At 42.1% G+C, this 12,499-nt stretch overlaps 1 protein-coding gene across 1 annotated transcript in view; it reads right to left on the minus strand.

Moving 5' to 3' along the window:
* Positions 1–5,748: 5,748 nt before the first annotated feature.
* HTRA1 (HtrA serine peptidase 1) overlaps positions 5,749–12,499 on the minus strand; it is a 33,355-nt gene continuing 26,604 nt past the window's right edge. The window contains exons 5-9 of the mRNA XM_071563891.1: positions 12,037–12,069; positions 10,702–10,816; positions 10,420–10,477; positions 8,937–9,032; positions 5,749–6,467 (exon numbers count right to left, since the gene is read on the minus strand). Of these exons, the coding sequence (XP_071419992.1) occupies positions 6,299–6,467; positions 8,937–9,032; positions 10,420–10,477; positions 10,702–10,816; positions 12,037–12,069 (471 nt within the window). The 3' untranslated portion in view covers positions 5,749–6,298. The remainder of the gene's footprint in view (positions 6,468–8,936; positions 9,033–10,419; positions 10,478–10,701; positions 10,817–12,036; positions 12,070–12,499) is intronic.

The following is a 12,499-nucleotide window of genomic DNA, read 5'->3' on the forward strand; positions in this document are numbered from 1 at the left end:
CATATCCAGAAGGTAACCTCTTCTGAAAAACTGCACTTTTGTTCAAAATACTAATAATTTTGTTAAGTACAGGTGTCTGGTGGGTTGCTGCAATTTTTCTCCTGTAATGAGTGCAAGTTTCAGGTTTTAGTAATAACAGCATAGTTAATGTAATGTAATTTATGGGTGTAATTTTGGACAAAGGGATTTGCACATTCATATTTAAATGCAACGATTAATTGTTTATTCTAAATAACACAATTACGTAAAGTAAGTGTTTAATAGCATGTTATAGTCATATTAAACTGAGGACCACTGCTGAGGACAATTGTCTTCTGTCTTCAGACGTGTCATGCCAAGGATGGAACTGTAGTATAAAGTGTTTGAGAAATAAATAAAAAGACACTATGTACATCTGTGGGTTGGGATTTGCTCTTACAGTATTTTAGTCCTGGACAGAAACAGTGTTGACCTTTGACTGACTAGCTTTTAATTAAAAATATTAATTAAAAAATATTTGTCAGTTCTGGAGGCAAATCCAGTTGAGTGGAGAAAGCCCTTTGCATGAGGTGCCAAGGTCTGCAGTGCCCCTCAGTGCTTGCAGGAACTTATTGGACGGGCTGGAACCGATCCCAGGAGAGCTCTTCCTTTTTCACAGACTTTCTACCTTCTCTTGGGAAGGGCTTTTTTGTTAAACAAACAAACAAATTAGCTGAGGATAAATAAAAGCAAAACTAATGGATTGTAAGAAAGAAATGAGCTGTGTGTCAGTGTATCATCATCCTTTACATAGCTATATGTAAATGTAACTTTTACATGGTTGTAAACCTTTCTCTGTTACATCAATAAAATATTCATCTCCTGCTAACCACACTGATGAAATGCAACATTCTTCTGCCAAGGCCTCTTCAAAAGGAAGGTTTCCTTTCAGGGTCCCAACCTCCAAGTCAAGCGTTGATGAGATGTGAGGAAATGTACTCTCATTCTCCTGCTGTGTTTTATTACAGGTTTGTTTTGCACCAGAGTGTGGTGGTGAGAGCTCCTTTCCTGTTATATTTGCCTCTTGCTGGTTGATTTGCAGGTTTGGTGAGTTGTTTTTGATTTCCTAAAAGTTCAAAGCTTTTAAACTGGTCACAGCATCCTGAAACTTGCCACATGAACTTGCCAGACACATGAACTTACCCGAGCTGCAGACAAAACCTCTTTCCTTGCCAGACCTGCCCAGTTCTTCGGAAGATTGGAATCAGCTCTTACGAGAACAGCTTTCAGCATTTCTTCCTGAACAGACATTGAGCTCAGACTCAGACACTGTTTTTCCCCCTGCTTCACCCTCCTCCTGTGAGAGGTCACCCCCTCAGCATCCCCAGGCCCAGCAACTGCAGAAATTGCTCCACAGCCACAGAGCAATGTGCAGGCAGAGCTTCCTTGGGTGATGGTGTTGAGTTTTTAGCTTAGATTTGCCCTCTCATGGACTTACCTGACCACAGGTTCTTATAAACAGGTTGCCCAGAGAAGCTGTGGATGTCCCACCCCTGGAATTGTCCAAGGCCAAGCTGGATGGGGCTTGGAGCAACCTGGGATAGTGGAAGGTATTTCTACCTGGGACTGCAACTCGATGGTCGTTAAGGTCCCTTCCAACCCAAGCCCTTCTGATTGTATGGAAAACACCTATTTTTCCTGGAGGACTGAAGCTGTGGGCTCAGCCCCTTGGGCTGCTGCTCCTCACTCGGGTTTTGGGGACTTTGGGAAAGAGGGCGGCCAGACAGACACAACAAAGCCCACAGCAACTGCATGGCCACAGCCCAAATCATGTCTTTCTCAATCAATACCACCCCACAAACGTATTTTCCTCTGCAGAATGCTGATGTGCACCATTAGCTTCTCTCTAGAGGGGAAAGGGAGATTACACTACATTGCTGTAGCACAGTCCATCTCCTCATATATTCACATGCAAACTTTCTGAAAACCACTGTGTTCTCTGCAAAAACACTGAACATGAAAAGGAATGAACTGAAAAAATATTTAATTTTCCTCTCCAGCACGTTATGCAGTATTTCCAACCTACTAAAGTTAATTCTTCACCACATTTATTAAATTTGACTCCCATGCTTTAGCTCTGACTCACTTTCACTCTAATCAGTTCCTAATTATTACCCACTTCCTCAGAAAGTTTATGGGGACAGATGCTGCAATACCATGACTACTAAACAAAACCCTGAAAATTGGAGGAAATCTTTCCAGCAGATGTAGAGAGATTAAACTGATGAGCTGCTCTGGTACTTTCTTTCCTCACTTTCTCTGTCCAGTTAGTCAATTGACATAAGCACTGGTTTCAACAGTGATTTTGTGCATTAGATAACTCTTAACAAAATCAAGTTAATGTGTATTAGCTGAGTAACAATGCAGAGGCTAAACTGGCTGAAATCCTGGGGCAAGAGTGTCCAGCCTTGACTTCCCAGCCAGCATCTTGCACAAGAGAATGGGCCTTGAGGGTTGAGTGGAACAAAATAGATGGAGTGTGTGTCAACCATCTGCACAGCACAGCTGGACACACACTGCAGGACACACAGACACACAGCACACACACTCCAAGAATGTAAAACCAGCAAAGCTTCCTGCTGTGCATCTTCAGTAAGTCTCCACATTCTGAGTGATGCTACCAATGCCTTCACCTGCAGATAACTTCTTCAGGTATTGGTCTGATTTTGGGGTTGGGATGGGATGCTGCTGAGCTGAGGTTTGCACCCTAAAGTTGAGGGCACAACAGGATGAGGCAGCCCTTCAGCCATCACTTCTCTGCCTGGCTCCTTCCTGTCTCATGGGGACCTTTCTGTCTCTCCGTGTGAAGAAAGCCCAACAACTCACTGACATTTAACTTCAAAGTCTGATTTAACCTCAGCCTGGGGTGTGATTTTGGTTTCCTTTTGCTGACATTCACCAGCAGCGTGCATGGGGAGGGAAAAGGAGCAAAGGGGGAGGGAAAAGGAGCAAAGGGGGAGGGAAACTGAGTAAAGGATGCCAAGTCACATCCATGTTTTCTGGGTGGAAGAAGAAACAGTGGGAAATAATACAGGCATTTAGGAACAGCAAGAATAAACTCAAATATAACACAGTCAAGAACAGCCCCAGAAGCTCAAATGAATATTTCTTTTTTCTCACTCTAAGGATGAAAAGGACTCCCACAGTGACCTACCATGACATGCAGTTGAATACTCAGTGAAATCCTCACTTACTGCCCTGAACTGGTGACTTCTGACTTCTTGATCACCTCTATTTCTCCTGCATATTTGCAGCTGCAGTTTTAATCACTTCTGCAGCACTTTTCTGATCTACAATAAGAACCTAATCTAACATATAATCTAACCATGCCCTACCAGATGTCTCTTTCACTGTAATTTGGGAAGGTGCAGTTTTAAAACGTTCTCAGCTTCATCAACATGAATACAAAATAGTTATAGGGAAGAAGGGGTGAAAAAAAAAATTAAAAAAAAATCCTCTGGTATTAAAATGACAGGATCTTACTGCTTGGCATCTAAGCCACAGGAACCAGACAATTGTTAGTCATGACTATTTCTTTTACAGCTCAAGACATTTCCCTTATGGAATAAGTGAACCAGAGTTTCTAAACTACCTCCGAGTGTAGCCACACGTAGCCATCTATTGGCATCACACACTCAGCGACTCCAGCTTCCATTTCAGACACTCCAAACCACTGAAAATCAAGCCAGAATGTTCAATTTCCCTGATTTAGCATCCAACACTTGCTAAAATTTCCAGGAAACTGGTATTTATACAAACTGTGCCAAAGCTATTCTGTACAAAGTATTTTCAATTCCACTTTGGAAAGAATTGTGTGCTAAAGCAACAAAGAAGAAAACCCATTCCAGATTTATAAAAAAAATAATACACCAAAAATACATGGTCATTAACTGTATTAAAGAAAAACTCTGCTTCTGTGTCTCTGTTTATCAGTTAATTTGACTGTAAAAACTTACAAATCACTTAGAGAATATTTTGATTGTAAGAAACCCTGTGGGTAGCTGCATGGTTGGATACCAAGTAGGTAAAGTCTAAACACTTTTCAGGATACTCTTGTGGTTGTGGATATCCAGAGCAGAGAAATTAATTATAAATAAAAAAAGATAAATCAGAAAACCACTTTCAAAGATGTAATGGAAAATGACAGGCTGCAATAAGAGACCATCACACACTCCACTAGATGGAGCTCCGGGCTATAAATCTGGCCACATATTTCACTAATCACAGTGACCCACGAAAACCATTTACAGAAGTTCATTTGCTTCTTTCCTAATGCCCACACACAAAGGAAACTAATGGGTTTGCACACTAAGAGGCCGCAACAACAAGCAACAGGAACAAAAAGAATCAATCAGCTCTGTAAATTGTGCAACCACTTGTTTCGAAATTAAAAGGCAGATAAAAAATTTCCTGGCTTTGGCCTTTAGCTTAATTTTTGCTGGCTGGATTAGGTGGAGTACTAGAGCAGGTGGGAGATTTCTAAACTCATTTTTGCTGAGGGCTGGATGTCACCACACTGAGTGCTCTACAGGGCATGGATGGACTACAAAACACAGTATCACTTCAACAGGAAGCTGAACCATCCATCAATATCAGCAAAGTGAACCTGCGGCTCAAATACACTACAAAGCACTTCTGCAAGATCATTCTACTGAGCACCTTTCAGGGTGTGAAGGATTGCAGACTGGCAGGGCTTGGCACCATAATATCCTGACAGATTTTCAGGCACGTGTGATTTACCACAGTGATGGCACAAGTAGATTGGTAATGAGGTGCCAAGTGTCAATACTGTACTGAAAGGTGAACTGTGTAATTAATGCTACACACCGTGTGAATTTATCGTGACCCAGGTGAGTAAGGGCAGGCACTGGCACTTGGGGATATAGAGGCTCCTCAAATTGGGATAAACTGGCTAAAACAGAACTGAAATACAGCTGGAAGGAGAAAGAGCACTGTCAGGGATCCAGGTCTAGAGGATTTACAGCTGTAATTGGGTGGAATACAGCCCATTCTTTAAAAACTCCAAGCTGCCAGCTACTCAGTTGAAGAGTTTCACTAAGAAGCAGTTTCCAAAAGAAGGGAATGCTTAGGAATGACAGTCACCAAAACTGGTCTATAGCCCTTGGATTTATTCTGAGATACGTATTTTAACAGAGGAAAGGAAAGGCTGCTTAGCCTATTGTTTACCCAATGATTAATTACACTGTAATTAAATGTAGTTGATTGCTCTTCTTCACAGCAAGACAATCCCATTCACCACCCCTAGTTCAAGGGCATCCATAAAAATGTGTCTAAAGATTAGTGTCTATGTTAGAGAAAAGCTCAATAATTATTTATTGTGAATAAAACAGCCTATTTCAAAGAGTTTAAGGCCAGATCTACACTAGTTACAGACATCCTTATATCTGAATTAGAATGGTATGGGATCTGTGATCCAAAATATTGCAGTTTCTATAGTGGGAAAACAGGTTCCAGGCATTAGTGAAGCTTTAATTAAAACAATAAGGAAAATGCATGAACATCTGGAAGACATAGGCAATATGACAAATTCAACCCAGCCTTGCTGAGAAGAACAGATGCAAAAAGGCACAAATACAAGCACATACTGAAAAATAAGTCATTGGGTTCATGATGACTAAAAGGAGACCACCAGGATATCCTTCCAGGAAGATGTGCCATTCAAATCAAAACACTCCACAAGGAGAAGCAAAATGAGTCACTCACAAGAAGTACTGTTGAATTCTTTTAATAACACTAGGAAAATATCATAGTATTAAAGTCCTGCACGGGATCCTCGAAAGGTTATTTTGGTTGGGATTTCTTCATGTTTATAAACCAAACTTTGTTTCCCAATTGTGTTTCCTTTTAAGCTGACTACTCCTTTGCAATGGCATTTCCAGTTAAAACACAGCTAACCTATAAATACCTGAATGCCACAACACACATTGTGTGCGTGGGTTCTGTTTAAGTCTTAGCGGAAATAACAGTAAATCTACTCAACACAGGGAAGCAAATGTCGATTTGTTAAGCAGGGAATGTAATAGCCAATAAAGAATACAATGCATACATAATACAGAAGGAAAAATTATCATCTGGAGTATGTGAAATTACACTGATTTTGCACCTTAAACCTATTAGAAGTTACTCTGTTGGCCAATACTAATCCACTGAACAAGCAGAATGTTGGTCAGAAGTCTAACGTTTCCTGTACCAGCACAGAGAGAATACAAGCAGTCCATTGCTGTTAAAAGAAAACATGAAATCCAGCTCATGTTTCTGGTTAGGGATCGATTTCTTCAGGAACTACTGTTAGCATAACATCTTCGTTGCCCCTGCGTACAACCATGTGCAACGTACTGTCCTTTTTAATAATGTCACTGACATCACTGGCTGAGCTTATCGACTGTCCATTGATGCTTATAATCACATCGTTGTCCTTCAGGCCACCACTGAAAACACAAAGCAGCAAGGTGTTATTATAATTGCCATTTGATTGCCTTCATTATAGTTAAAAAAAGAAAAAAGAGATTGATGTATTTTACCTATTTCCCACCCAACAGCAGGCGTGTGAAAAGCAATCAGAATTTATGAAGCAGTGAAGATAAAAATGCAATTCAGAAACCTCAGTATTTGATGTAAAAGTTTGATGACGCCTGTATTTTACTGCCTTCAAAGGAATTCACTATTGTAAATAGCGGTAATTCTGCAATAAGGATCTTAGAAGCTGATTTGGTAGAAAAGATAGAGGCATGTTTTCCTTCTAGAATAATTGTAACAAGACACTCCCTTTATTTAAAGAGGAGATTTCCCAAGTTTTACTCCTGGATACATAGCAAAACAACCTGAGTGGCACCATATGTTAACACATGAGGAATTTCATCCCCAGCTGTTCTCCATGCAGAGCTCACTAGCAGCTCCTTCCTCTGCCTTTGTGTTTAAACCTGAGCAGAATAACACACAAATCTCAGTCACCAAAAATCACGTGTGTCCCTCCTCTCACCTTCCTGCCTGTAGCCCCCAGAGTCCCTTCTTCTGACCTCAGAAACTAAACTTTGCTGACTCAAAGCAAGACAGGGCAGCACCAGAGCTGACACCACAAGACTCTCCTGCCCAGGGCCATGTGTCTCTCCCTGAGCTGCCCAAGGCTGCTGTCGGGACCCAGGAACGGGTGGTGAGGGATGCCACAGACCTCAACAGCTTGCCCAGTCTTGCACAACGGTCTGGCTCAAGTTATGGAAACATTAACCAAGACAGATCAGACATGATTCAACCCTTCAGCATAATCCTTCACAAAACCACAGAGCAGTCACTGGCCTATTCCACCCACAGAAGGCGCCTTAAATGAGTGTCTCCTGCAAGCAGAATGCCTTGGTCAATGTTTGCAACAAATCTGGTCACCTACCCAAGGCATGGCTCAAAACTTTTTCATGGTGGAAACCAGTCCAGAGTATCTTGGTTTCTCATGCAGCCTCTCCACATGACTCATGCACAGGAGAGGTCACTACAGAACGACTCTGATGCCCTACCAACACATCTACACAACATGCAGTTCAGAGTTCAGTAGAACAGGGGAAACCATTGGCAATGAGACTGGGAGTGGGGGAAGACAGAGCAAACATGGGCTGCATTTTAATTGCCAGGCCAGTCTTTCGATGAAGCACCTTGGTTTGGGTTTGCCTTCACATTATGAGGCTACATTGCCTCACATTTCTTGTCCTTCTTCCACTCTGCAATTATCCGCATTCCTATAGTGAATTGTCTGCACTTTCAGACTGGACCTGCACACAAAGGCAGCAAGTCCAGACTCACACTGGAGCAGCCACATCATTTCTACACTAGCTGCGGTTTAATTTCACATCACAGACATAAAGCAGCATTCTGCCCCAACAGTGCTGCCAAGAGGAATCATCTGCAAAACACAGCAATGGTTCAGAGACCTCTCAAAACAGCTAACACTGGTTCTCTTACAGAGGCATCCAAACTGCAACAAGAAAACATCATCCAACTGTCCTCTCAGTGCTCCTAAGAACTTAAGTATGCCTGCTCCATGCAGCTTTCTGCCTGCATGCCTTCAGTGCCACATAAGCCTCTTCATTGCCACAAAGATTTACTCTTCTCTTAAATGATCACTAGTTTCAGAAAATGAATAAGGTTTCCTATTTCCTGCCCTGGATTACTGAGTGGTTTCATATCAAGCAAACCCTGAAAGGAAAGTGTCTCCAGGCAGAGCAGTGCCAGTGACCACAGAGTAGCTGCCGTGCTTCAGCCAGACCCCTCGTGAAGCTGGTACCAACCAGCAGATCAACCTCTGAGCCAACACTGAGTAGCACTAAGAAAAAGTCAGTTGTCCAAACCCAAAAGCTCTTCCCAGAAATGTGATTCCTGACAAAGCTCTCACAAGGAAGAGTATCTCCTGTCAAGAGAGGATTTTACCCCTGAGGTGTGCCGAGGGAGCTGGTGGATTTGGCCAACTGAGGTGCTTGGTCCAAGGGAGACATGTCAACCCAAAGTGAACCCAAAACTTCTCCCTCACTCTTCTGCCAGAGGGACCAGCAGGGCTGTGGGGAGATGCACAATCAAAAGTCTTTATTCAGCGCTGGCACTGGTACAGGAGAGGCCTTGGAAGCAATTGCTGAGAAAAATGAAAAAGGAGTTTTCACACCCCCAGAATCCTTGCCCTTTCGGCCGGGAACGCTGACAGGCTTCCCTGCAATACCCTGATACACTCACAGGATTGCCCACCAGGGACCAAACTAAAACCACAAACTCACTTCCAGCAGACAACCTAATAGCTATCAGATGGTCATAACTTTGTTAATTTAGCATAATGAAGAAAGCCAGTCAAGCAGGGAGCAGTCTCCATCGTTACCCCTTGAAATGAGTGGCAGTGGTTTTGAGAAAAAAGTACTTCAACCTACGCTTCAGCTGGTGTTTCTGGAATAACTTCAATAACATAGGCCCCAGAGACAACATCAGGGAAGTCTTTATGGCGATCCTTCAGCTCTCTAGCTTTGCTGGAAAATGAAGAAACAGCAACAAAAATATTTTGTCAAGATGGGGAAAAAACAAACAGGCATTTTTAGTGAAGTCAATATCTACTGGCTGAGGTGCTTTACATATGTTGATGAGTCACTTCATTTATTTTAACTAGTTCAAGGATTATTACACATTTTGCATGCATACAGCTTTTTAATTCCTATTTCTGGTAATAGCAGTCACTTCAATAGATATAGAGGATCAGAACTAAAACATTTCCAAACTCTGTCATTGTTTTAGAACTAGCAGATTGTAGGATCACAGAATGGCCTGGATGAGAAGAGACCTTAAAGTTCATCCAGTCCCACCCCCTGCCATGGGCAGGGACACCTTCTGCTATCCCAGGTTGGTCCAAGGCCCATCCAGCCTGGCCTTGGATAGTTCCAGGGATGGGGCAGCCACAGCTTCTCTGGGCAACCTGTGCCAGGGTCTGCCCACCCTCACAGGGAAGAGTTTTTTATTACTATACCATCCAATCCTGCTCTCTTTCAGTTTGAATCCATTCCCCCTTGTCCTGTCACTACATGCTCTTGTAAAAAGTCTCTTTCCCTCTTTCTTGTGGGCTCCACTCATGCCCTGGAAGGCTGTAATTAGGTCACTCCAAAGTCTTCTCTTCTCCAGGATGAACAATCCCAACCTTCTCAGCCTTTCCTCGCAACAGAGGTGCTCCATCCCTCTAATCACCTTTGTGGCCTCCTCTGGACTTGCTCCCACAGGTCTATGTCCTTCCTGTCTTGGGGACCTCAGAGCTGGATGCAGCACTGCAGGTGGGGTGTCACCAGAGTGGAGCAGAGGGGCAGAATCCCCTCCCTCAATCCTGAACACCTAAAAAACCCCCAGTCCTTTGTGTTTCAAGGCTTTGTTCTACCTGTGGATCCTGCATGAGGGAAAACTGTTTATTTTTACAGGATGAGGTATCATCTGCTCATGAGTCTTTTACAGTTTGAGCATGAATAAGTAAGTCCACACAAAGGCTTAGTTTGACATTAAGTGAATTGTTTAATGGAAATAATTTTATAGGAACGGAAAAATGCACATAGCTGCTGCAATTCTTGAAAATATACAACAGGGATAGAACCCCACGATGAATTCAGTCACTAGCTACTCTCTTCTGAAGCATTAAGAAGAAAAAGCCAGGAGTTGTTTAAGAACTAGCTCACACAGGAGCCTAGAGGAAAGTTCCACCATGTAGCAGATGCAGAGGAGAAGAAGGTGGCAAGAACTGGCTGTGAGTTGTCACCAGCACATACAGAGGCACATGCTGCTGGCTCAAACCTCCCCGTCGGGTCTGCAGATCATGGGCTTGATCCAAAAGCATGCAGAGACCACACTGTGGAAAGGTGAGGAACCACCACTTTGACTTACCTGGCAGTTAGGGACATCATTCGTATGCCAATGTATTTCTTTTTGGTTATAGCTTTTCCTGCAAAAAGGAAAACAGGTCTGGATAAATTGCTCTTACCAGAAGAGCCTCAAAGGCTGTTGACTTTCTGGTTTATTGCTGTTTTTGTAGAATCACAGAATGGTTTGGGTTGGAAGGGACCTCAAAGGTCATCTAGTTCCAATATGCTGCCACGGGAAGTGATGCCTCCCACTAGACCAGGTTATTTCCATGTTTTCCTCTTTCAAAGCAGCGGAGTACTGTACCTTTAGCTTGTCTGTCATGGGACTCAGTTAGGAACTTTTTAATTTTATCTGATGGGATAGCAAAGGAGATGCCCGCTGTAACTTTCAATGTGTTAATTCCAATGACTTCACCATCCTAGAGAAATAAGAAATTGTTATTAGCAAATGTGAAACACTAAAAGAGAAATGGATTGTTTCATCCAAGGAATCACAAGGACAAATTTACACAACACGCTGTGTAGCTGGTTTTCTATTTTCTAAATGTTTTCTTTAATCTTTTGAATCTACTGATCAAACACTTTTGGAGAATTTTGGAAAACTAATGTGTCATCTTGCCACTAACAGAATAGAGATAAGAACTGGGCAGCTCTTCTGCTTGCACCAGATGAACAGCATATTCTGCAGCCAGTCTGGGTTTGCTTATTTCAGCAGGCACTGCTTCTGAGTAAATATTTCATAACAATATGAAGCAAAATCACAGCTCACCAGAATCCAAAGCTTTTCTTGGTAATGTAACTCCAAGAGTTTCAGATAAAACATCTCTGCTGACACTTGATGATTTGAACACTTGGGAAATCTCAGCAGTTTCATTCCCTGATCCATTCCAGACAAAAACTGTCCAGCTACAATTGTTTTAAATGGAGCTCACTGGGACTGAAACTGTACTGTGAGTTGAGGGGAAAAAATTTGCCAACTCTCCTCCAAGACAGAAACTCTGAGTAGCTCTGACTCCCAGTTTGTGCCGTGCCTCCTGAGGGCTGCTGTCTCTCCTGTTCAACCCCAAATACTCCCAGGAGACCTGAGAGGTCTCACACAGCAGCTGTTTTGCAACCTGCTTCAGTTGTTCCCTCTTAGGCTCATCCACAGCTGCTGCAAGGGCAGATCTGACTATATTTTATATTATCAGCAAATAAATCCTAATATACTGATAAAATTTTTCAACCTCCCTGGTGTCATTCAAAATAAAGGGGAAGATACATTTTGGAACAAATAGGATGAGTTTCAGCATGCAAAGAAAAAATTACCAGCTGCATGGCAGACAAAGAGTGCAAATGGCCCACTTTAAAATGTGCTTTTTACTTTCTGCAAGGCATGAGCAAAAAAACATTACACTTGCTTGAAACTATGCAAACTGTAAGTATCTTAAATATTGAAATCCTTTTGCCAACATAAACACAGACAAGTGATTAGTAAGAACCCTGTGAATTTTGTGTAGTCAGCCAAATATTGAATGCTTTGAATCACGTATCTGGTGGAGGGTTTTCTTTATTGGTTGGTTTGGGTGGGGTGTTTTGTTTTGGTTTTACACTAAAAAGCAATAAGCTTGACACTAAGTAAACTTGGAGAAATTCTTACCAGATTTACTAGGGGTCCTCCGGAGTTCCCATACTGAAAACAAACAAAAGTCAAGAACATGTTTTAATATTTAGCTCTTAATTTGTGGCAAGCAAAACATAAAAGAAATTCTTGAAATATTTCTGTAGTATTGTTTCCATTGTCCATTAAATATGTGCAAGAGAACAGTCCTAACAGCCAAAGCCATTAACTACACTTAACATCACCCATTTCAGCTGAGCTTTGCAAATGCTTAGTTTCTTCTCCTGCCAGACAAAGTTAGGAAAGCCAAGGTTTTCCTTTTGTTTTAATAGTGCCACACTAGTGATTTAGAAGATTTTAGGACAGCTTTGGGAGCTGTAAGTGAAGATTTCTTACAAGGACAAGATTTGAAGCACAAAAACTATTGTTTTGCCTTAATCCAGAAAAAAACTTGAATCCTTGAATCCTAAGCTTGGCTTCTTTTTCAGAAAACAAGATGGAT

This window comes from Pithys albifrons, chromosome 9, assembly GCF_047495875.1.
Source record: "Pithys albifrons albifrons isolate INPA30051 chromosome 9, PitAlb_v1, whole genome shotgun sequence".
Lineage (NCBI taxonomy): Eukaryota > Metazoa > Chordata > Aves > Passeriformes > Thamnophilidae > Pithys > Pithys albifrons.